The following is a 26,385-nucleotide window of genomic DNA, read 5'->3' as shown; positions in this document are numbered from 1 at the left end:
TCGTGGTGAGTCTCTGCTCACAGAATTGAAGCTGGGTGAGAAAGAAGAGCCCATGAGGATGGGAGAGGACAGTGAGTAGAACTGTAGGTCCCAGCAGCGTCAGCAGAGTTGGAGTTGTGTACTACAGGGGGTCGTCCGGAGAGCGCAAGTCAGAGACACGTTGGGAAGGGGGATCTTGGTCCTGGAAAGGCTGGGGGTGCGGGGTGTGGCTCAGGTGGCATGCAGGACAAGGCAACTGAGGAGAGGTGTTCAGGGAACTGAGAAGCCAGGCTGTTGAAATCTCCAAGAATTCAGACAAGACGAGTATTGGCGAAAGTGACAATGACCCTGAAACTAAAAACCGTTGAGAAACGAAGGGGATTGACTTGGTGGTGGATACAGTAAGGCCTTCTGACAGTGCATTTCTAACTGGACTGTATCGGTGTCTTGTTTTACTTATCAGTAAATATCCCAAGTAGCTGAGTAGTCGTGCTTCAGAAAAATGACATTTTTCTTTCCCCCTTAGTTGGTGCTTCTCGCGCTGCTGTGGATGCTGGCTTCGTTCCCAATGACATGCAAGTGGGACAGACAGGAAAAATAGTGGCACCGGTAAGTACTGCAATGAAACATGCTTTGCAAAATTCTGGGGTGGGTAAGAACCACATCTATATGTATTTGTTGAACTGTCATCTGGGTTTTGTCCCGTTCCTTAAGCAGTCAGCCCTCGACATGGTGAGTGCGTTCTCTCAGGGCCTGTGGATTTCTTGGTCTCAGTAAAATGCTTGGCAGTTCTTATACCCAGAAGATGTTCAGAAGTTTTGAAAGCAGTGGGACACTGGCCAAGTCCATGTTATAACACCAGATGTAAAATTGGTAAAAACAGTGTTTTATTGTGAAATGGGTTTTATAAGTTCACATTGACATTTACCATAAAGCCTATATATTATAAAATCAGTAAAAACAGTGAATCTGTATTAACAGACACAGAATTGTGAATGCAGGACCTGTGAGTGACAGTTGTAGTCTTACAGTTCCTGAACACCTGCTTTATTTCCATATTTTGTCTGGTTGCATGAAATTCTGCAAATTCTGATCCATATAGATGAGTAATACAGGGGAGTTCTTCAGCTAAATCTGTCCAAAACTTACAGAAGGAATGCTTTGGTTTCCGAGTTGAATCAGTAATAGTATCTAATGATTGTTCACATTTCTCAGGTGATACAAGTTTTCAGTGGATAGGAATCTAGGCCAGTTTAAATCTTTATTGAAGGGAGAAAATGAGTTTTTGATGTTATTTCGAAACAAGATCCAGGTACCCCCCACTTTTCGAAAGTTTGCGTCCAGCCACTCTGCTGTTACGGAGACCTTCATTAGTACTGGTTTTCGCGAACTGAAGGAAGTCTGAAGAGGATTTTTACTTTTATGAAAAAACGTGAAAAGCGAAAATCACACCCGTGTTTGTTCTGCAGGTACAGAGGCAGCGGCTCCTGGCGCAGTTAACGTTATTTTAGGTGTCGTGTTATTTGGTGTGATTTGGTAGGTTATTTTTGGGACCGGGAACTCTCCAAAAGTTTTACATGTAAATGAATAACTGCTGCTTTGTTTGACACCATTTTGGCTTACAAAAGGTTTTGGAGGAACGCTCTGTGTTGGGATAGTGGAGAAACCTGTGTCAGATCAGAGCCATTAAAAAAATCTGTCTCAGTGCCCTTTTCTATCAGATGTCCTTTTCCAAATTTCAAAATAGTCAGAATGTTGTCTGTTCTTGGAAGTTATGTTTGGAAATACCTGTTTGGTCTTTTGCCCGTTTTAAAACTGGATTCTTTTTCCTTTTATCGTCTCTTCTGTATCTAACCTGTGTATGAAATGTTAGTTGGATACGTGTACTATGAATATTTTTTCCCTATTTTCTTTTGATGAGCAGAAATTTAATTTTTATAAGATCTAATGTATTGGTGTTTCCTCTTACGGTTAATACTTTTGTGTTATTCAGCTTATTTGAAGTCAGATAAGGTCATCTCAGAATCTACAATAGGTACAAAAACTAAGAAGTCACACAGCCACGTGTCCTGTTTGCCTGTGATGCACACTTGTTACTCCCTGAGCAGGTGACCTCGAGCCTCCCTGGCATTTAATCAGGTGTGGCACACACACGTTCTGTGGAAATCTTGTTTGTCCATGTTTAATGAGCAGACAGCTCGAGACTCAGAACCTTTCTAATCAATAATACTTCTACAAGAAGCTTTTATTTCTGTTGGTGGAAAGGGAGCACTTGTTATTAAGTGGCATAGCAGTGACAGGGAGTGACCAATGGCGTCCTTAACTGTATTGAAAATAAATGTCAGACAGTCAGCTTTCTTCAGCCTTACGGCTATGAATATGGAATTATTGAAAATTTTACAGGGAATTTAAATATATTAAATGCTTTGAAGACTCTCTTTAACATAAATCATACAATCCCTAGAGATGCTAATTTATTAAGCCTAAGTTAGGCCTGCCTCTGTGCACGTGCGTGTGCGTGCGTGCGCGTTTAAGGCTTTAAAACGTTTTTTGAACCAATCTCAAGTCTACAGAAACCTTGCAAGTACATAGCAAAAACCTTCATTTTGGGGACCATTTGAGAGTAAGTCGCTGAGTTGACGGCCAGTTGTCACCTAATACATCGGATGGTCTCCTGCGTGACCACTAACTATTCAGCCTCTAAAGTCAGGCCACTAGCAGTGGTGGCATTCGTACCCGCTCAGGTTCGCCAGCTGTCCCGATCCTATTTTTTACACCAAAAGGACCTAGTTCAGAATCACGTGGTACATGTTGTCATGTGTCCTTCCATCAGAAATAGTTCCAGTCTTACCTTGACCTTCATGACCGTGGTACATTTGACGATTATAAGACATTGTTTGTAGAGTAGAATGTCCCTCCATTTGGGTTTGTCTGATGTGTCCTCACAATTCAGTGTAGGTCATACGTCTCTGACAGGGACATCACAGCGGTGATAGTTCATCTGCAGGTGGCACGCAGTTTCGTTTTATCTTATTGCTGATGGTCTTCACTTTGATCATTTGATATCTGTCACAGCTCTCGACTGTCAAGTGCTTTCCCTTTGTGATTAAGAAATTATTTGTGAGGAGTTACTTTGAAATGCAGTGAATTTTCCAGTTTGCCTGAAACTTTCAGTTTATTCGTTTATGTGTATCAGTGTAGACGTCACGGTTCCCGTTCTATTCAGTGAGCGAGCATCTGTTGTTGTTGATGAAGAAACTCCCACATTTGGCCAGTGAGAACCCCTTCAGGGCAACTTCTATGTCTTTGACATGTTCCCATCATTCTTGGAGCCCTTTCTTACTTTCTGACCCAATGAGATGTTCCAGGCTCATTTTCTACTTTTGCTGTCCCAGCCCTGGAATCAGTCTTTTCTCTCAGGAGTTCTGGTTCCTTTCAGTGAAGAACAATATTTGGAAGACAACCCAATGTTAGTTGTGTTCACTGCTATTGGGATGTCACTGTTCCCAGGACCTCTCAGTGAAAAAGCTAAGGGACGTGTGTGGGGGTGAGGATATGTAGGCAGATACACACATACATTTACATATGCATGAAACACATTTTTCATCTGTCGTTCCGGGTCAGTCTGTCTACATGGAAAGCCCTGATTTCACAGTGATACTGCCAATTCCAGTCCAATACCACAGGGCCAAGTCTAGCTCTCGCCCGTTCTGGTGGTGGTGCCCTTCCCCCACAGTGGGAAACCCCACGTGGGCTCCACGCCCGCACTGCCAGCGCCCCTGCACGACTCCCTCTCCACCTGCCTTGGTCTCCCACGCCCCTCTCTGAACAGTTTCTTCCCCGAGTAGTCGTACAGTTTTACATGCCTACCAACTGTGTATTTAGGTTCCAGTCGCTCCTCGTTTTCGCCCACATCTGGTGTTTTACCTGTTCAGGTGCGTGTGCTGCGGCACCTTATTGTGGTTTAGCTCACATTTCCCTGATCTCACGGGGATGAACACTGTAGGTTTGGCCCATTTAAGCATCTTCCTTATGAAGTGCCCGTTCACATCTTTGGCCCTTTGCTTTTAATTGAATTCCTTGTCTTTTTGTTAGGGAGTTGTAGAAGGTTTTTCATATGTTCCAGATAAGAGGTTCTTGTCAGATACGTGTTTCCAAGTATTTTCTCCAATCTTGCCTGTTTATTTTCTTGATGGGATCAAGTCGAGGAACTTCCCTTCTCTCCCCTATTTTCCGAGGGTGCTACCTACCATGAATGGTTGTTGAATGTTGTCAAATGTTTTTTTGCACATATGGAAATAATCATACGGCTTTTCTCTCTTATTTTGTTAATATGATGAATTTCATTGTTCTATTTTTTGAATGTTAAACCACCTTGAATGACTTTGATAAGTCCTGCTCGATCAGATGTTACCCTTTTAATCTATCGCTGGTTATGATTGACAAATATTTTGTTAAGAATTTTTTTGGGTCTGTCTTTATCAAGATAATTTTGTGATTTTCTTTCTTTTTAGAAAATCTTAGTCTAATTTTGGTATCAGCATTATGCTGCCTTCGTAAAATGAGTTGAACATTGTTCCCCCTGCTCTATTTTCTGAATGAGTTTGCGTAAGATTGGTGTTTGCTAGTTTGTTTTCTTAAATGTTTGATGGAATTCACCAGTGAAGCCATCCGGGCCTGGAGTACTTGACAATTAACTCAACTTCTTTAATAGATTTAGGGCTATTCAGATTTTCTTTTTATTTTGAGTCTGTTTTGCTAAGTGGTATGTTTCAAGGAATAGGTCCAGTTCTTGTAAGTTGTCGGATGTATTGGATAAAGTTGTTTATAATACTGCCCTCTTTTCCTTTTATAGTCTTTGAGATCTAGTGTGATAGGTCCTCTTTAATTTCTGTAATTGGAAATTTGTGCCTTGTCTTTTTTTTTTTTGCTCCCGTCTCTTCATCCGTCTAGCTAGGACTTCATAAAAAAATTTAAAGACATTTTCATTAAAATACAGCTAACATACAATATTATATTAGTTTCAGGTGTACAGCATACTTACTCAACAGCACCCACCTAGCACTACACAGTGTTAGCACCACATTTTATTCCCTGTGCTAAAGAAGTGATCACCGTAAGCCCAGCAACCATCTGACACTGTACCACGCTGTCACAATGTTATTGATCTTTTCTCCCCTCTTTAAATTTTTCTATTAGAGTTGACATTCAGTATTATTTTATATTAGTTTTAAGTGTAAAGCATAGTGGTTAGACATTTATATAATTTAGGAAGTGATCCCCTATTACTACCTGGCACTGTACATTGTTATGACCATGTTATTGATTATATTCCCTATACTTTACATCCCCATGACTGTTTTGTAACTACCAATTTGTATTTCTTAATCCCTTCACCCTTTTCACCCTGCCCCCAACCCCCTTCCCATCCATCACCCTGGTAGATCTGGTACCTATCTGGCACCATACCTAGTTATTACAATATTGTTGACTATATTCCTTATGCTATACCCTACCTATATATTCCTGTATGCTATACCATGACTAGTGTATGACACCCAGTTTGTTCTTCTTTATCCCTTCCCCTGTCACCCATCCTTAACCCCTCTCCCATCTTAAAGAAGTCCCTCTAAGAGTCCTTGTAATACTCCTTGGTGATGAACTCCTTCAGGTTTTCCTTGTCTGGGAAGCTCCTTGTCTGTCCTTCAATTCTAAATGACAGTCTTGCTGGGTAGAGCAATCTTGGTTGTATTTCGTTGCCTTTCATCACTTGGAATATTCCCTGCCACTACCTTCTGGCCTGCAAAGTTTCTGTTGGGAAATCAGCTGACAGTCGTATGGGGCTCCCTTGTAGGTAACTAACTGCTCTTGCTGCTTTTAAGATTGTCTTTGTATTTAACCTTCGGCATTTTACTTATGATGTGTCTTGGTGTGGGCCTCTTTGGGTTCATCTTGTTTGGGACTCTCTGCGCTTCCTGGGCTTGTATGTCCATTTCCTTCACCAGGTTAGGATAGTTTTCTGTCATTATTTCTTCAAATCGGTTTTCAATTCCTTGTTCTCTCTTCTCCTTCTGTTACTCCTATAAAAAAAAAAAATGTTGGTACCTTTGATATTGTCCCAGAGGCCCCTTAAATTCTCCTCAATTTTTTGGATTCAGTTTTCTTTTTGTTCTGGTTGGGTGTTTTCTGCTACCTTATCTTCTGCATCGCTGGTTGGATCCTCTGCTCCATCTAATCTACTGTTGATTCCCTGTAATCTATTCTTCATTTCTGTTATGGTATCCTTTATTTCTGACTGGTTCCTTTTCCTATTTTCCATCTCCATTTTCATGCTTCCTGTCTCTCTGTTGAAGTTCTCCCTGAGGTCATTGAGCATCCTTATAACCAGTGTTTGGAACTCTGTGTCTGAGAGATTGCTTATCTCCATTTCGCTTAGTTCTTTTTCTGGAGCTTTGTTCTTCTGTTCTTTTACTTGGGACATGTTTCTTTGTCTTCCCATTTTGACGGCCTCCCTGTGTTTGTTTCTATATATTAGGTAGGGCTGCTCTGTCTTCCGGTCTTAGCAGAGTGGCCTTATGTAGTAGGTGTGCTGTGGGCTCCACGTACCGTGACGTAGTTCCACTTGTTCATTTTCACTTTTGTTGATGTTGGTTTTGGTGTCAAATCCAAAACTCACCACCAAGACTGATGTCAATGAGCTTAACCATCGCTCACGTTGTTTTCTAGGGATCTTATGGTTTCAAGTCTTAGATTCAAGTCTTTAATCCATTTTGAGTGAGTTTTTGTGTATGGTGTAAGATAGTGGTCAAGTTTCATTCTTTTGCATGCAGTGGTCCAGGTTTCCCAACACCATTTATTGAAGAGACTGTCTTTTACCCCACTGTATAATCTTGGCTCCTGTACCGTAAATTAATTGGCCCTTCTGCGTGGATTTTTTTCTGGGCTCTTTGTTCTTTTCCATTGATCTATGTGTCTATTTTTATGACAGTACCATGCTGTTTTCATTAATATACCTTTGTAATACCATTTGAAATTAGGGAGCATGATGCCTCCAACTTTGCTTTTTGTTTATATTGTTTTGGTTCTTTGGGGTGTTTTGTGGTTCAGTACAAATATTAGGATTGTTTGTTCTATTTCTGTGAAAAACGACGTTGAAATTTTGATGGGGATTCCATGGGATCTGTAGGTTGCTTTGGGTGGTGGGTGTGGCCATTTAAACCATGGGTTCTTCCTGTCCATGGGCACGGAGTGTCTTTCCATTTACTTGTCTTCAATTGCTTTCATCTTTCAGTTTTCAAAGTACAGGTCTTTCACCTCTGGTCAAACTTACTCCTAGATATTTTATTCTTTTGAAGCAATAATACATTGGATTGTTCTGATAGTTCATTGTTAGTGTATAGAAATGCAGCAGATTTCTGTATATTGATTTTGTATCCTGCAAATTTACTGAATTCATTTATTAGATCTAATAGTTTTTTGGTGGAGTCTTTCAGATTTTCTGTATATAATATGTCATCTGCAAATAGAGACTGTTTTATTTTTTTCTTTCCAATTCATATGCTTCCCCCCCCCCCCTTTTTCTTGTGTGATTGCTCTGTTTAGGACTTCCATGCTATGTGGCATAAAAGTGGCAAGAGTGTGTATCCTTGTCTTGTTCTGATCTTAGAGGAAAAGCTTTCAGTATGAGTGTGATGTCAGCTGTGGACTGTTCACATGTGGCCTTTATTTTGTTGATGTACGTTCCCTCTATACCCATTTTGTTGACTCGATGCATTCTTTATCCTTTTTGCAGTCAATCTTACGGTTGTGAGATTCATCCATTTTAATGCAAGTAGCACTTTTTTCATTTGTGTTTCATTGATGTTATATAAATAATCACATCACCCATTTTCCTCTTAATGGATGTCTGTTTAGGTAGTCTTTAATTTCTGCTATGACAAATAATGTTGCTATAAAGATTCTTACGTCTCCTTGTGTGTCAGTGGTTCCCTAGAGAAGTATGACTGAGAGTGGCCTTGCTTAGTTATAGGATAATGCGCAGCTGTACCAGAAAGTGACCAATTGTTTTCCAGAGTGTTAGTTATACTTACCAACAGTTTATACTAAAAGTTACCTTTTCTCCTCTCCTCTCCGAACTTGGGTGTTTTCAGTTTTTTCAAGTTTTGCAGTTACGGAGATAGAGATAATGGTGATGGTTGTACAACAAGGGGAACAGAAAATGCCACAGAACTACACCTAACAAGGAGTAACTGGTAAATTTTATGTAATGTGTATTTTACTACAATTTTTAAAAAAGTTTTGATAGTCTGATGGACGTAAAATCTCACTTTTTACTTTTTCCTGCTTACTAGTGAGGTATGTTTTCATATGCTACATGTGCATTCATGGAGTTTTCCCCTCTGAATTTCTTGTTTACATATATATTTTTTCCAATTTTGCTATTGAACTGTTTGTCTTTCTCTTATCAATTCTTGGAAGTTCTTTTACATATTGAGGATACTAATCTTTTATTGGTTATGTGTATTATATTACAGATTTTCACAGGTTACAGCTGTCTTCCATTTCTGTAATGATATCTTAATAAGTAGAAACTTTTAATTTTAATGTAGTCAAAGTATTTGGTTTCCTTTTGTATATACTTTTTGTGTCTAGTTTAAGGAATCTCTGCTAAGACGGACCTAGCAATATTCACCTGTAAAGTTTTGGTTTTCCCATTTTGGTTTATAATCTACTTGATTTGATTGTCATGTTTCGTGTTAAGTAGGTATTCATTTTTTTTCTCAGATGGGTAATCATTTAATACACATTCCCTTTCTCCCCACTGATCGGCAGTGTCAACTCTTATATATCAAGTTTACATATACACACAAACCTGTTTCTGGACTCTCTTTTCTGTCCTATTGGTCAATTGTGTATCACTGTACTACATGTAACGCTTTATAATGAAGTTACCTGGTTGGGCTTGGCTCTCTGCCCTTCTCTGCAGTTTTAGAATTAGTTGGTCAAGCTCCACAGTTGGATAAAAACCTATGTAAAATTTTCTGCATAATAGAAAGCATTTAAAGCACAAGTTACTTAGGTATTGCACACTTCCGGACAGCATGCAGTGGTACTTCTCCTTAGTGCTTTAAACCTGCAGTGTGAATGAACCAACGAGAAAATTTGCTAGGAGATACATGAGGAGTGCAAATAATTCTGCCCCAGTAACTAAGGCCCTTTAAAAACCATAATTTACTGATGGAAGACTTGCGCGGGCGCGGTTTGGTGGTGAGTGTGGGAGCCGTGCTGCAGTTCACCAGTGAGTCTGGGTGCTGGTAAAGGAGCTCACACCCTGGCCCCCAGAGTTGACGGGCAGTTTTCTCTTCCTGGCTCCTGGGCCTCCAGAAATCCATTCTGGGACTCCTTGTCCAGAGCCTTCAGTGAAGGAAGGAAGTTTTTAAAACCCTCAATGTGGCCCTCTTTCTGTGGATACTTGCGGTCGTACAATGTGGACATGTCATCCTGTCAGGCGAACAGCTGAGGTTCAGCTGCTGAGTGGATGGGACAGTCTCTCAAATTCATGAACACCTTAAATGTGCACTCTTGCAGATTCATTATAGTCTTTTGTATCTGATAGTGACTCCTGGGTTAAAGTACAATTTGTAATAAATATTCAGATAGCAAAAATTCTTCAAGTGCAGAACATTGGGTGTGCAGATTAATTTAGGGAGAATAGACATCTTTGTAATACATAGTTTTCTATGACCACAGTGTTACTTTTCCATTTATTTAGATGGTTGTATAATTTCTTTATAAAGTATATAGATGAATAGGAATCCAATAGATATTTATGTGTTGCTCTTACTAATTTTTCTTGGGTGTTGTACACACAGTCATGTCTTCTGGGAAAATGTAATTTTAATTTTCTTACTGTGTCAGCTGTAGCTCCCTGGACATTGTTAAATAGATAAACATCCTTATCCCTATTTTCAAGGAAATCCTCGTCGTGTTTCTCCACTAGATACGATGTTTGCTGTCTGTTTTTGGTAGGTATCCTTTAGCAGATTAAAGAAATTCCCTACAATAGTGACTGGTTAAAAATGGTTAAGAGTTCAGACTTTCTAGCCAGATTGCCTGAATCCAGCCCTTCGTGTTACCAGCTGCCTAACTGTGTGACCTGGGACAAGTCACTTACCTTCTTTGTGCCACCGTGTTCTCAGCTGTATGATGGTGATGATAATAGTCTCCCCTTCATCTGGTAGTTGTAGAGATGTCATGAGTCAGCATATGTAACACACTTAAAGCCGTGCCCAGCATAGAGTCTAAGTGCTGTCGTGTTAGCTACTTTGACAGTTGCTTTCACAAATCCTCGTTTGCTAAGGGATGTTTTTCTTCAGGAATCAGGAACAGATATTGTTGAGTTCTTATTTCCGTAACTGATGTCTGATTGTGTCACTGGATTTTGTTAGCCCGTTAATTGATATTTGGCCTTGGCTGGTGGTGGTTCACTGCTTATATGTTTTTCCGGATTGCCTTTTGGAACCTCTGTGGACAATGTTACCTTCCTAATCACATACACATATAATGAGCATATTGCAGTCACTAAGGAGTTGCCCAGAAAACGTGTTTTTACATTTACTACATCTTCTTCGTGGAAGTAGATTACTTTGTCTATATTTTGGTATTTTACTAACAGGTTAGTGGTCCATTTATAATTCTGAGAGTAAGTGAATAGTTTACTAGTTGAAGAAGCAGTTTGGGGAGAATTTACCAAGACAAGAAGTTGTGTTTCTGGGGTTTTCTTTTGATAACTCACTGAAGCCAGAATGTCTGTGTGGGAACAGACTTTCCGGAGTTTTTGTATACAGCTGGGACTGGATTTATGGACTGCTTTTCTGACTCACTAAAAAGCTGTAGGTTGACAACCACTCTCGTACTGCATTACCCAGCTTGGCTTTTAACTCCCAGAGAACTGTGCTCCCAAATTGATGCTTTATTCCTCTGGGCTTGGTATGGAAGCAGTAAACTGTCCTGAAATATTCATGTGTGAGTGCATTTAGCTGAAAGCAGCTGATGTTCTGTTCCCAAGAGGACAGAGAGAGGCGCTGTGCAGACCTGTAGTCCAGAAAACAGCCTAAATGTGCTTCTTAAGGGTGATTACACGGCCTGCCTGCTCACAGCCCCCAGCGAAGCCTGGAATGACAGAGGGAAGTTACATGGTTTATAAACTGGGGTTTGGATATCTCAATTGGTTGTGCAGTCGTTAAACACTAGTTTGCTAAAAATTAGTTTTAATTGGATCTTTGAGTTCTGATTTGATCTTTGATTCATTTTCTTGGCTAATTTTTATCAGACTGATTTCTCTAAACATTTATTTCAGAGGTCTAAATGGAATGTAGTCCAGAGGACTCTATTGGTGAAATTTTTCCTACATTACCATTTTTTATATATAAAGTTACAAAATTTAAGCTTTGGAGAGACTACTCAATTCTTTTAATATATATTGTGACTTTACAAGCATGCCACTGATGTGATGTATTGACATGTCTGTGTTATAGATAGTCTAACAGCAGGCATGAAAATCAAGAAGGGTACATAGAAAATCTTGGTTGAGCTCTCCTGGTGTGGTCACCTGAATAAAAGTATTTTAAATTTGCATTCTTTATTCTAACTGTATTTTTGGTTCTTTCATTTAAAAGCTAGCTTACTTTCTCATAGCTTCAGACGTGCTAAACATGCACAGGAATGGCTGACAACAAGACCTTGCACAGAAGAAGAGGTCTGTCACTGGAGAGGTGCTTGCTCAGCATGTGGAATTCCCTCCTTTTGCTCCCTCTAGGGGCCAAGACACGAGTGCTAGCTTCTTGCACAAAAGAACATTTTTATCACTTCGAGTGCATTCTTGTCACTTTACAAGGTGCTTCAAGGGGTCGCTCTGTAACTTGGGCTGAACTTCACAACTTTGTTAGGCTTTCTTATTTTTTGGTAAACTTTATTTTACAATGTTTTTTATTTTTCAATTACAGTTGACATTAAACTTTATATGTTAGAACAGTTTTAGATTTACAGAAAAATTGCAAAGAGAGTACAGAGAATTCCCACAAATCCTAGAATTAAGTTTTTTTGAAGATGGAGAATTGTGTGAAGGTTTGTGTCGGTGATAACTGGCTAATGACTTTTTTTTATTGGGATAACATCTAACAAAATTTGCCATTTTAACCATTTTTAAGTGTACAATTCGGTGGTATTAACAACATTCACATTGTTGTGCAGCCATCACCACCATCTATACCCCAAATTCTTCATCACCTCAAACAGAAAATCCAGACCCATCAGGCACTAGCGCCCCATCCCTCCCAGCCCAGCCCCTGGTTGCACTTGATCTGCTTTCTGTGTCTGCGATTCTGCATAGGCTAGGTGTTTCATACAAGTGGAATCATACAATATTGTATACAGTATTTGTGACCATCTTATTGCAAGTGAGCATGTTTTCAGATTTCATCCGTGTTGTAGCACGTGTAAGAACTTCCTTTCTATGGCTGAAAAATGTCCCACTACTATTCCCTAAGCATGTTGTTTATCCATGTAACTGTGGGAAGACACTGGTGGTTTTGTTTTCTCCTTTTGACCACTGTGAGTGATGCTGCTGTGAATATTCACATACGAGTATCTGTTTGAGTCCCCATTTCCAGTTCTTCCAGGGCTGCACCTAGGAGTGGCATTGCTGGGTCACACCGTGACTCTATGCTTAACTCTTTGAGGAGCCTCCACGCTCTTTCCTCTGGTTACTGTGTAGCTTTCCTGAGCTGCTTGGCTTAGACGTTATCACAGTAATTTCAGACTAAACATCCAGAAAGGCTGTGCATAAGCAGGGGCCAACGTCGTCTTTGTAATTTTGGGAAAGAGGCAGCTTGGAAGTCATGTTCTAGTGGCACCTATTCCTGGGGCCTTGGTTTTTGTCACTGATAAAATTGCAAGTAGTCAAATATTAAAAATTTTACTGTCAAAAATATTCTCTTATGAAAAGCTTATCGCAGGTCCTATGCATCCTATGTAATCAGAGCCTATCATCAAAAGAAACAGTACTAAAAGGTCAAAAGCTGAAATTTCACCTTTTCTGGCTTACATTTAAACTTTTGAATTGCAAGTCACAATACAGTTAATGTCCTTTTTTTTTTTTTAAGATTTTTATTGGGGAAGGGGAACAAGACTTTATTGGGGAACAGTGTGTACTTCCAGGACTTTCTCCAAGTCAAGTTGTTGTCCTTTCAATCTTAGCTGTGGAGGGCGCAGCTCAGCAACAGGTCCAGTGGCCGTTGTTAGTTGCAGGGGACGCAGCCCTTGTGGGAGTCAAACTGGCAACCTTGTGGTTGAGAGGACGCAGTGCAACCCACTGAGCCATCCGGGAGCTCAGCAGCAGCAGCTCAAGGTGCCGTGTTCAATCTTAGTTGCAGGGGGTGGAGCCCACCATCCCTTGAGGGAGTCGAGGAGTCAAACCGGCAACCTTGTGGTTGAGAGCCTGCACTCCAACCAATGGAGCCATCTGGCACTGGCCCATGTGGGAATCGAACCGGCAGCCTTTGGCGTTAGGAGCATGGAGCTCCAACCGCCTGAGCCACCGGGCCAGCCCAATGTCCTTGTTTTTTAAAAAAACATCTTTTTAATTCTGAATTTGAGCAGCTGGGTTCTTACATTACCTTCTGAACAAAACCAGTGAAGTAACTACACGATGAAACGTGTGCTGGTGGTAACACATTGCCATCTGCTCTGGGTCACTTGTGACTTCAGGGAAAGCATGTTACCAGCACTGCCACCACATGGAGCTGTTGTGGAGTAGTAGAAGAGGTACTGGATCTAAGTCCAGAAGAGTCGGGTTAAGAAGCCTGCCTTTTACTGGGTGTGTGTAACCTGGGACCACGCACCACGCCTGCCTCAGCCGGTGTGTTCTCTTCTGTAAATTGGGAACAGTTTCCACTCCTCAGAGTCATGGTCGAAGCTGAGACTGTGTGTTAAGTACTGCCTGGTTGTTGGCATATCAGACCGTTCCTGCGACCGCGATGCTTGGTGCTGTCTTGGATCCTGATCAAACCAGAGCTACCCCAGTAGAGGAGCGTTGTCTGCTGGCTGGAACATACTTTCCGCTTCAGACGGAGGGTGTGGGTCAAGTCCATTCATGAAAACTCAGTTGAGCCATAGTCCTGCCTGAGCATTTCGTGATGCAGGCAGGAAGCTGTTGGAGAGAAGAGCCGCAGATCACTGCACTCTGCGTTTGGGACCTCTTCCAAAAAGAGAAGAGACTCAAACACATTTTGGCAAACAAAAGAAATATTTGGCCTTTTCAATGAGCAGCAGGACTAAATATAGCAGGATTGATGCACAGGAGCCTTGTAGAAAGTAGAAAATGTAGTTTGCTTAATCGGCTTCTCAGAAAGACGCTCGTTTGCTGTGATAAATTTCATGTAGGGCCTAAGCTGGCATTTGCCGTGTGTGTGTGTGTGTGTGTGTGTGTGTGTGTGTGTGTGTGTAACAGATGCTGTGTAAGTGAAGACCGTTGAGAGAGTTGCCGTTCCGTAGAACTGGGCCCGCCTGAGGCGGTGACGGGTCGTGTTTTGAGAAGGTAACGTTAGATCTCTGAACTCGAGTTGGAAATGCTTACGTGATGTCTTTTTAACTTTTTGCCTTTTATGAAATGTAGTTTCCTATGTTCCTTCCCCAACTGTATCTAGAAAGGGAGACTATTGGTAGCAAAGAGATTTTAAATCTGTTTTTAAAGAGATGAAGCAGTATTGGCCTGGCTGTTCTGCTCCGAAAGCTCCAGGTATACCGATCTGCTCACATTCACATTTCATGTAAACAAACAGTAAATGTGCAGAGCTCTCCTTTCTACTTTGTTTACAGTGAAGCAGGTCTGAACTGTCTGCAGGCGGAATTCTGTCCCTGCTGCAGAAAAAAGTCATATACTCGTGTAAGTTTAATTCGCTATGTTTTTTATCTGACCAGTTTGATATGTCTTGGTACCTGTATCTGGGATGTATCCCTGTATGAAGATCGTTTTGGAATCGTATAAAGAAATTCACTCAATGTCCTCAGCCAGCCAGCATTGTGTAGGAAGGAAGCTGGGCAGCAGCATCCTGCCGTATAGCATAGGAAATGCACAAACAAAACTGAGGTGTCAGTGAGAAGAAGCTTTCCCAATACGTGATCCAGGAGAGCGGTGACCATCTTGGTTCCACAGGTCGGTCCGTTAGATTTCTGTCTGAGGATTAAGATTTCATTCCAGTCACCTTTCTGTTCCTCAGACGTGCAGGGCTGTCTGTTGTAAGGCAGGACCAAGAAAACCTACTTTTCAAAGCTTGGTTAGTCCAAAGGACTGAGGGAGCAGGAACCGGCAGGACAGGCCACACACGTGGGCTCCTGTTTGGCAGACGGTAGAGATGACGTCATCCCTCATCTGCCTCCTGCCCCTGCAGGCCCTCATGCTGCTCAGTGGCAGGGGCTGTCACACGTGAGTGTCCCCTGTGCTGGATGACAGGTGCGACCTGTGCTATAAGACCATGAGCTTCCTGAAGACACAGGACAAAGGATTAGAGTACCTGTCAGGTCCAACAGTAGTGTCAGCAACCGGAAAATCACAGTTAGCCCGGCCCTCTCAAACTCTCCTGTCACGTCATACTCACAGAATGACAGTGTCCCACCACGGGGGCTCTGGCTGCCGTGCACTTCTGCCATGCCTTACGCTCTCCTGTGTGACTAGGAAAGGTGCCCCTTTCTCAGGTGACTTGACTGCCATCTGTTGGAAAATTGTAGTAATGAAAATACAGATCTGTAATGACTGTTAGGTGAATGATGCTGCCCTCCAGACTCGTTCAGTACACAGCCTACTCAGCGGTATATGGCAGCTCTGAGACCCCCCACGGAGCCCACCGGGACACCCCACGGCTGAGAGAGTCAGTGTTTGAGCAAACCAAAGTCAGGAGCGGCGGTGCCGGGGTCCTGGGAAAGCAGAGTCCACCCTAACCAACGACCGAGGCCCATGAGCATGGAAGTAGGGATCTGACATCCCCGGAGGCGCCGAGAGCTTACAGAGCTGCCTGTCAGCAGCTGAGCTGGATTTAAACCCAGGCAGTGTGATCCCGGTGCCTGTAGCTTCTGCCTCGGCCCTCATTCTCTGGACGAGTCTGTTGCTGCAATCTTCCTCGGGTTTCGGTAAAAGAAGAGGGATTGCAGCTCTTTTCTGTATTTCAGAATAACCTTAGTCCTCTTACCGCCACTGCCTTCCCCTGTTCCCAGCCCGCAGCTGAGTAGGTGGCCTCGGCTCGCAGGCCTCTGGGCCCCGCCCTTTCTCAGGCTGCTCGGGTTTTTCCTCCTTTCCTCTGTGTGTGCTGGGCCTCTTCTTTGTTTCATCCCTCCTGTTTTTGTCCCCTCTAGAGGCCTCTCAACGTCTCTCCAGTATCTCCTCACTGTCTGAGTGGCAGGGCACTGTCTCAGGGCAGGGCTCACCTCGTTGTGGTGTGCAACAGGGTCTGGGCTGCTCCATACCTTCGCACCTGGGCAGTTTTGCACACTGATTTTTCTCACAGAAGTGCAGAAATGCTTTCTGAACTGCGAGGAAGCACCCTAACTGTTAGCCTAACTGCCTGTTCTTTAAAAAGAGGGAGAAATCCCCAATTCCTGCCTGAGAGCTGTCAGATCTCAGAAAGCAGCCGGAGTCCAGGCCTCATCCTTGGCTGCTGTTGCAATGCGTCCGTGTTTAGTCAGAACTGCATTCGACAGACAGTAAGGAAGGTCCTGCTGGGCGTGCACTCCTTTTGCACTGTTTACACTGATCCCGGAGCCACCTGTCTTGCTGTGCTTTGGCCCAGAATGTGTTGTTTCCTCGGCGACATTGTGGTTAAAGTCAACGGTTCCATCTCTCCGGGAGTTTAGAGTGAATTTCATTAATATTGTATTTCTGTAGATGTTTGCTGCCAGAGTGAATCAACAGTTTTTATGAGCATTCTCCGATGCAGATGAGAGGCTTTTAAGGCTTGTTGAATTTTAATGTAGATATGTGTGAGCAGGACTCGATACAGAACGATTGATCCTTTCCAGCGCTTGCTTTGAGAATATGCTAAAGAGTAACCCCGTCTGTCTGTCTCAGTAACTCGCATTACAGATCTTTACATTAGAACTTGTTGGCCTGGTTTTCCGGAATATGAGATTTCGTAAGTCTGTTTGGATGAACAATTTAATGAATGTCCTTTTATGAAAGAAATGCTGCTCAGAATCAACTGAAATGGTGTTAAAATTAGCAATTGCCATTACCTGCAAGTCTTTAACAGAAAATAATAGTGCTTTTTCAAAGAAACGAAGCTTGTTTATCACTCATGTGAAAGCCCTTGTCTGATGAGACAGTACAGTGACAGGGCCTTGTGGCACCGTGCAGCTGTGTGTGTGCCATAGGTGACACCACTCACTTCCTACCGTGCACCCCCAACCTTAAGACACAGTCACTTCTGGCCACATTGCTCTGACGTATCTTAGGGCTTTTGGTGATAAGTGTGGAGAAAAGCAGCCCAGCTCCTTTTCACCTTGGGGACCAGGTTGTTTCCTCTTCCAGGGCACCCAGTGGTGTCTTGCTGCTCCAGAAGCAGTTGGACACTCTGTGGCTGTGGAGATAAGGCCCGGGGTGGCCCGTCATGTGTTGGATAGAGGGATTGCCTGTCCTCGTGGATCCCGGCTCTGGCTGCACTTTTGGGAGTCCTGGGGGGGCCCTGTATAAAGCTCCAGTGCTGGGGCTATCCCGTCTCTGTTGCCACTTGAGGAAACAGAGAGGGGCGCTCACACTTGGGTGTTGTGAACATTACAGCGTTAGGTGGCTAGGCCGTCTGCCCAGGTCCGGTGCAGATGGTCTGATTTTGGACTTGGAGCAGTGCCGGAAACCAGGATGCTGGCCACTGCCGTTGACTTTGAAGGCTCTGCCCTGTAATGAGATCGAGTTGTTCACATTGAGGAGACACTTCGCAGCCCGTGTGATGGTTTGGTTATTGGGAGGAGCACTCACTGCCCAGCCAGGGCCTGCGGCACAGGCAATGTGTGGGAAACGCAGTTAGCTGCTTTTGGTGCACCCCCTAGACAGAGTGGAGCTGCCACGCTCATTTATGAAATCGGTTTTCCGTGCGTTTTCATTGTCAAACACGCAGACTTGAAAATTCACAGGTCCACAGACAGAGCGCAGCCGCCGGTCCTCGTTCCCTTTGCAGTTGGGGGAGGGGTAGAAAGAGGTGCAGACATGATGGGCAGCGTCTGTTAGAAACCCCAGGGGGCCTCCAGTGCTGGAAACACAGAGTAAGAGCCTGGGTCCTCAGAAGTTTATCTTTCATGGAGGGAGAGTTTGTGTGTGGGCGTGTATGTGTGTTTAGAACCTCTTGAGAAGAATTTGTATTTTTGCCTTTTCTAAATAGGAAGTTCAGTAAATATATCCTGACTACCATTCTGGCAAACATCCTTGTAGGAGAAGGCCAGCAACTCAGTGAAAACATGCGTGAATATGTGTGAGTCTGTGTTTATACGTCACAGTACCACATGAGGGTTTTGTGGGTGGGCGTGTACACAGACGGGAAGTGCTGCCTCACCAGAGACTGAGAGCCTAAGAGACGCCTAGGATGGGACGTGCGCAGCATGGTGGTTGGCACGTAGTGACGCTCAGCAGTTCACTGTCCGTCTCCCGATCACACCACGTTCTCCGCTAGCGGCGCACAGAGGGAGAGGCCGGATTCACGTAGTACCTCTTGCATCTGTTTCATTAAATGACCTTGTGCCAAAGTCTGGAAACACTCTGGAAGGCGTTATAATACAAAGCCATATTAACGATACGGTCTCTTTTGTTTCAGGAACTTTACATTGCTGTTGGAATATCTGGGGCCATCCAGCATTTAGCCGGAATGAAAGACAGCAAGGTAAACTGCACAGTAAGGACGGTGCCAAGAGGAGAACTTGCGGTGTCAGATGTTGGGTCTCACTGTGCGTCTCCGCAGAGTTACTGTGGTCGAAACATTCACATGCACACAGGTCTGGGAGCTGAAAGAAGTGCGTGTGTCCACTGTCTGGACGTGTAGCGTTGGCCATTGGTCACAGAGGCAGGGCCTGCCCCGGACAGAGGGCTGGCCCCGAGTCACATGCTGTGTGCACCTGGATTCTTTGTCGGGCTGAGGCAGGTGTTGGGTGATGCTCTCTGAGATCCCTCCGCTCTGGCAATCCGTAGGCAGAAAATGGGGGGTGAGAGCAGCTCGATGAGGTTCTGGCCGTCTAACTAGTGTACAAGGTCCTGATCCCCGGCTCTTGTCTGCTTTGCCCTGGTCCCCAACAGTCCCTCCCACCCTCACACGTCTTCTTGGGTTGTCACTGAACTGAGACTGGCTGGCAGGTATTGGGTGGCAGTGTCTTAATACCTCAGTGATTTTCAAAAATGCAGTATATGGTGGCAATACTTGCTTTTAACTTGCTGCTTGGACTGTATCTGGAAGTCCTGTGTAATGACGGTGAACATATATTTCAGAATATGGCACGTTAATTTATGCATGACAGTGTGCAGTTTGAATTATGAAGTTAGTCTGTCATGAAGTCAGAGATGTTTCTGACACCCCTGCTTTTATGTGGATGGAAGGTCGATGGGACTTTTAGCAGGTTTAACTTCTAACTTGAAAAAAATGCATATGCACTACCTACCTCCTTGTAACCTCAATTAATTGGCCCCAAACCAGTTAGATTTCACAGTTGGATGGCAGGTTTCTTTCCTGAGTTCCGAGAACCACAGTGCCAGTAGGGAAAAGGTTACTGCTGCATTAAGGAAGAAATACCACTCCAACACCAGCAACCTTAAAAAATAGTTTCAGCCAGCCCAGTTCAGACATACGTAGCGTTCTGCTTCTCTGAAATAAAAGATCCTGTGTGCTGAGAAGATCCTGGTGCAAATGCTCATTCCAAGCCAACAGGGCTGAGCGGAGGAGAAACAGACTAGATGGTAGACGCCAAAGCAGAAAGGGAGCAGATGAAGTGAGGGGCCCGGTGTTGGGAACACGCCATAGGATTAAACTGGAGCCATGACTTGTCCACCGGTCAGCACATGTCTGAGCACACGGGGGAAATGCTTAAATGAAAAAGACGGAGCCCCTGTCATCACTGTGTCGTGTGGGAGCACAGCGCGGTGTGCTTGTGGTATTGGTGAAGCTCTTCAGCGGGATTGTAGACTGCTCAGTTTAAATCTGATAGTTGCATTGCCTACAAGCTCCCCTTTTCATTAGCACCGCGGTACAGTCAAAGGAATGTGGCATCCACTTGTTCTGTCAAATGAGTCAGTGGAATGAAAGCACTTTTTGAACGATGTTCACATGAATATGGTTGAGTACAGGCTGTGCCTTCCTAGCCCTGTAGGGAAGAAGACAGGACTTGATGGGGACGTGAGGAGAGCTCCAGGGTGCAGGCAGGGTTTAGCGTAGTTATTTACAGTCCATGATTCAGGAATGTTCTCGAGGAATCTGGAAAACTGTACCCAGCTCAAGTCGTTTTTCCGAAACACTTTAGTGGTTCCTTGCCCACAGTGGTGTGCTGTTTTTTTTAAAGTAACTGTCATATAGTGAGATGAAAAGCTTTCCGATGATTAAACTGTAAGATGTTTAGGTGGCCTCCAGGAAAATCATTACTCGTTGCTAATTAAATAAGTCTGCTAGTAGTAGCTGTGAAACATGCTACATGTACCTGGAAGGCAGACACCTCCATGTACATCCATGCCTGGAATCAGAGTGTTCGTCCTGTGACTTTGGGTTGGAGGCTCAGATGGAAACCGTGGTTCCAGTTCTCTGAGCACACGTCTCTCAGTGTGTATGTGGCCTGTTCCCCTGGATGCGTGGTTCCCTGGGCTACATTGCTCCCGTCTCAGGTTTCCTGGAAGGTTATGCCCATCGTTTGTGAGGGTCTCCTCAGGGCCCCTCTAGGGAAGCACACATGTCGGGTGGCCTATATTTTAAGTCAGACGGTATCAAAATTCTTTTAAAATGTGTTCCAGCTGTTTTCATGAGATAGAGTGATAGGCAGCTAGAAATCTAATGGTGCTTCTAGAAATCTGAATTTTTATAATGTACAATCTGTAGAAATGACGCCACGTTAGAGTGCAAACCCTATTTTTACTTTAATGGCAGTGGTGTTAGAAGCCATCTGTTGGGAATACCAAATTATTTGTGATGCAGACATCTATCTCTTGTTAACAAAAGAATAATTGGCAAGCACAGCACCTGGTTGAGGGACAATTTTTCCTTAATCTGTTAGTACTCTGTTGTCATAACCTTTCCCATTAAAAAAAATGTTCTGGAGACCGGAACTTTTGGTAGTTTTTGTAGGGGATGTAGTAATTGTTTTATTACATTTATTTTCTGCATACATAATGACAAACTTTTCTGTTTTCAAGTTTTCCTTTACTAACAGGCTGACTAGATCTTTGACTTTTACATTCTCACATTAGACCCTGGATAATAAATTTCAAATATGAAAGGGAATGCATCAGCATATAGAGGGTAAATTGTTTGAACTTCAAATGCTATAAATCAGGATACGGATTTGTTACTTCTTTTTTTATGTTGAAATCTAACATTTATAATCACAAGTTTAAATTTATATGTTAATAGGAAATAGAAAATATTAATCATTTTATAAGTGAAGTAAGCTTAGAATCAACTCTAATAAATATCTCATGATGATTGCTAAAGTAGAATTCTAACTGTCTTATCAAACAAAGCACACCAAATATGAAATATGTTACTTCATTTTATTCAGTATATCTGAAATTTTTTGATGACCTGTAAAACTTTCCGATCATATTTTGTCTGTTTGGTTTAAGTCAGATTACGGAGGTATAATTTACATATAGTAAAATTCAATTTGTTTAGTATATTCCACTGAGTTATAAAAACTTTTTTTCTCACAAAACGTAACATAAAATTTACCATCTTAACCATTTTTAAACATATAATTGAAAATTGTGTACACACTGTCAGTGGTATTAAGCATATTCATAATATACAACCGTCACCACCTCTTAACTCTCTTCATCTTATACAACTGAAACTCTATACCCATTAACCACTAACTCCCCATCCCGCTGGCAGCCACCAGTCTGCCTCCTGTCTCCACGATTTTGTCTACTCCTGAGCACCTGGGATAAGTGGAACCATTTTTCAGCGTCTGTCTTGTGACTGGCCGATGTCACTGAGCGTCACGTCCTCCAGGTCCATCCGCGCTGCAGCACGTGTCAGGATGTCCTTCCTTTTTAGGGCTGAATAGTACTGCGTTGTCCACGCAGCCCACACCCTGTTCATCCGCTCGTCTGCGGAAGGACTCGTGGGTGGGCTGCTTCCATATCTTAGCTGTTGTGAAGAACGCTGCTGTGATGTGGCTGTGCAAGTGTGTCTTCGAGACCCAGCTTTCAGATCTCGTGTGTGTCTCCCCAGAAGCGGGATTGCTGGATCATATAGTCATTCTGTCATTAACATTTTGCGGAACTGCTGTGCTATTCTCAGTGGCTACACCGTTTTATAGTCCCACCAGCCAGCCACAGGCTTCCAGTTGTTCCGCATCCTCACCAACTCTTGTCCCTGATACCTGCCATCCCGGTGGCATCTCACTGTGGCTTTCACTTGTGTTTCCTAATGACTAGTGATGCTGAGCATCTTATGTGCTTGTTGGCCATTCCTGGATCTTTGGAGAAGTGGCCGTTTGAGTCATTTGCCCAATTTTAAATCTGGTTGGTTGGTTTTTTGGTTGTTGAGTCTTAGGAGGTTTTTTAAAATTATATTCCGTTTGTTAATTCTTTAGTATTATATACATGATTTGCAAATATTTTTTGAGTTGCTCTTTTACTCGTTTGATAGTGTCTTGTCCATAAAAATTTTAATTTCCGTGAAGTTCAATTTGTCTAGTTTTTCTTTTATTGCCTGGACCTTGATGTCATGTTTGAGAAGTCATTGGCAGAACCTGTGTCATGCGGCTTTTGCCCTGTGTTTTCATCTAAGAGTTTTATAGTTTGAGGTCTTATGTTTAAATCTTTGAATTAATTTTTATATATGGTGTGAGGTGAGGATCCAACTTCATTCTTTTATATGTGGATGTCCAGTTTTGCCAGCAAATACCATTTGCTGAAAAGGCTGTTCTTTCCTCGTTGAATGGTCTTGATTCCCTTGTCAAAAATCATTTGACCGTACTGTGAGGATTTATTTCTGGATTTTGTTCTTGTTGATTTGATGGTTGTAAGCTGCCTCTGTGTCAAGCATTAATCAGAGTTGTGAGGTTAATGTCTTCTCTGGACTTTCCCTGGGCCTGCACCTTTCCCTGGGTGTGTGCGGTCACTTTGTAATTGCCCACATATGCAGTTGCTTTTGAATTTCCTCATGTGGCTCCCTATTGTTTTTGATAAAGGCCTAACTCTGTTTGTATTTCACAGACAATTGTGGCGATTAACAAAGACCCAGAAGCTCCGATTTTTCAAGTGGCTGATTACGGAATAGTTGCAGATTTGTTCAAGGTAAGCTGGCCTGGAGAGTAGCTGTTATGTAGCTCATCACCTGAGAATGTCGTGGTGGTCAGGGCGGAAGCCCTTCCAGGGAGACAGCGAGTGTCTGCATGTATCTGCGTGCGCGTTTGTTAATACAGCCACAGCAGTTTGCACGAGTGAAAATGAAGTTTCCTATTGCACACATGATGTTTATATAGAGCCTGTGGCTTTCCCTTTGAGGAGTCCACACTGTCTAAAACACCCACACTGCTCGTGGCATCTCACATGCTGACTCAGTCACGACGTGAAGTGACTCCACATTCATGTTCAGCAGGTACCTTAAGGACCTTCACACCAGGTCCCCTCCTTCGGGGACTTGCCAGTGATGCTGTAGCTTTTCCAGGGCAGACTGGCCACTTGGGTCCCCCTTAAGTGACTCCACAAGGCACCGTGCTGGCCGTGTTCGAGAGCTCGAGCCTTCGTTACTTGACAGGTGTCGGGAGAACACTCGCCCCCCCCCCCCCCCCCCGCCAGCCCTCACATGCCTCACTTTTCTCAGTGTTGTTTCCCTGATGCTGCCACCTGCGTGTTTGTCCTCCACGTGAAAGAAATTACTTCGGTGCTAGTGATGAGCAGCTGATTCTCCCGGGTTGTGTTTAAAGGCCAGTGTTGGGGCACAGCATGGCCTCTTTCTGTCCCCAGGGCTGCCTGTGAGCTTGTAGGTCACCTTGTGCAGAAATCTGGGAATTGAGGCTCCAGAAGCAGCATCCAGCCCTGGGGGAAGTGGGCTTGCCTCAGCATGGAGGCAGCTGCGGTGGGCCTGGGTGCAGCCTGGGGACAGCCATGGTGGCCCCCGGCAGAGGGCTGGCTTGCTCCTGTGGCTGTGGCTGCACTGTGTGCCCTGAGGTACTGACTCAGGAGTGAGGGCAGAGACCAGAGTGCGGCGTCCTTCCCCCCCAGAAGCCCCCTCCCCAAGGAGCTTGTATCGTGCTTTGGGAAGAAGGCAGCCCCTCTTCAGTGACCTTGGAGTCCTGTTCCCTGGCTCCGCTGTGGAAGACGAAACACTGAGCTATCCAAGTAGCAGGAAAGGGAGTGTGAAGCAGGGAAACTTTCTGCATTTGTGTGTGAGGATGATTGTGTTCAAATAGCAGGCATTTAGTTCCGGTGAGATAAACAGTACGGGCCTGACCACTTACCAGTGAAATGAAATACTTTCTGAACCCTAACCACATTCCGGGTGGACATGTTTGCAAACAGACATCTACTGGAGTCGCCTTTTATTTTTCCTCAAGAGAATATTTCAATAAGCTCAGAAGGAATTTTGGTTATTTGAAGGTGTTTTTTCAGTCTGCATGTGAAGTGTGTGTTGTAGTTCATAGGCAGGGTCACGGGGTGAAAGGATGAGTGTCTGACAGTTGGCCACCCGTGATGTCTGTGCACAGCTGCCTTGGGGCAGGAGCGTCATCGATGGGGTGACGTCACCTGCACTGAGCCTCTTGTGTGAAAGCATGAAGGGCAGCCCCCAGGTTTGCAGAGAGAGGAGGGAGGTGCATTCTGGGAAAAATCTAGTTACAGATTGTGAAAATACTAAAAATACTAAAGTCGCGGCGTCCCTTTGTTACTACAAGAGTAACACAAGTGAGGTGCATTCGTTGAATTTATCTGTGTACCCAAGAGAGGTGATTTGGGGAAATGGCTCAGCAGGTCATTGTCACCGCTACGCCAGGCACCCGAGTCTGCCCTTTATCTCATCCCTTGGCCGTTCCCGCTCTCCAGCTGCTACGGCTGGTGGTTCGGCACCATTGTACCGCAGATGTGGTGCAGTGACAAGGACCGCAGCTGTGATGGATTCCAGAAGCCTGGACGTTGGCCATCAGTAGTCAGCCTGTTGTTTTCTCAGCTGAAATCAGAACGAGGGCAACACAGGTGACAGAAGAGTGGGCATGTAGATTAGTGAATGTGCTCATCTTGGGACCACCTTCTGACTTCTTAAATTAAATACGTAAAGGCATATCAACATTCAAAATAAAACTACATAGATTAGGAATGAAAGTGAATTCGCTTTGCCTAATTTAGATCAAGATCTTAAAGAAAATATAAGTTAAGTAATAGCTGTGTGCAAAGGACTTTTTTAGAGTAAAGTTTGTGTAAAAATTTTAAATGTCAAACTGCATCACCCATAACAAGTATACATAGCTGTTAGCCTAATAATTCTCTAAGGGCTATTAGGGCCACCAAATTTTATGGCTGGAGTGAAAAACTGCACACATAATATTTTATTTTCTTGTATTTGTTTCACTTCAGCCTTCAACAGTCAGGAGTTAGGACAGGTTTTCTTTTTTTTCGTTTCACAAATCACATGGCACAGGAATTAGGAGCTTCGTTTCAGAGTCTGCGTTGGCCGTGTAGTAGTCATCTTGCCAACTTATGTAATCCCTCTGAATGTAAGCTTCCTCCTAAATAACACAAATATGACGCTACCCACTTTACAAGGTTGTAACGAAGATTAAATGAGATTATACCACACCTGGTATAGTCGCCGTTACGTGTCAGCCCACCTGTTTCCTCCCATACAGGTGTGTACTAGGTGCTCAAGATTGATAAGTATGATTGACCCTGGAATAACACTGTTTTGAACTATGTGGGTCCACTTTTACGTGGATTTTTTTTGTTTTGCCATCAATACTGCAAATGTATTTTCCTTATGATTTTCTTAATGACATTTCCTTTTTTCTAGCTTATTGTATTACAAGAATAATACACTATATAATACATGTAACATCGAAAATATGTGTCAATTGACTGTTACGGGTAAGGCTAGAGGTCAACAGTAGTTCTGGGGGAGTCAAAAATTATGCATGAATTTTAACTGTAGTGCAGGGGTCGGTGCCCCTGAACCCTGTGCT

General features: G+C 43.5%; 1 protein-coding gene across 1 annotated transcript in view; it reads left to right on the top strand.

Moving 5' to 3' along the window:
- The window catches only part of ETFA (electron transfer flavoprotein subunit alpha), a 43,938-nt gene extending 20,387 nt beyond the window's left edge, over positions 1–23,551 (top strand). Inside the window, exons 9-11 of the mRNA XM_019751231.2 lie at positions 506–588; positions 18,831–18,896; positions 23,429–23,551. Of these exons, the coding sequence (XP_019606790.1) occupies positions 506–588; positions 18,831–18,896; positions 23,429–23,530 (251 nt within the window). The 3' untranslated portion in view covers positions 23,531–23,551. The remainder of the gene's footprint in view (positions 1–505; positions 589–18,830; positions 18,897–23,428) is intronic.
- The last annotated feature ends 2,834 nt before the right edge of the window (positions 23,552–26,385 follow it).

The sequence above is a fragment of the Rhinolophus sinicus genome, linkage group LG13 (genome assembly GCF_036562045.2).
Source record: "Rhinolophus sinicus isolate RSC01 linkage group LG13, ASM3656204v1, whole genome shotgun sequence".
In the NCBI taxonomy this organism is placed as follows: Eukaryota; Metazoa; Chordata; class Mammalia; order Chiroptera; family Rhinolophidae; genus Rhinolophus; species Rhinolophus sinicus.
The sequence above is the reverse complement of the archived record's forward strand: the minus strand, read 5'-3'. Positions and strand labels throughout refer to the sequence as shown.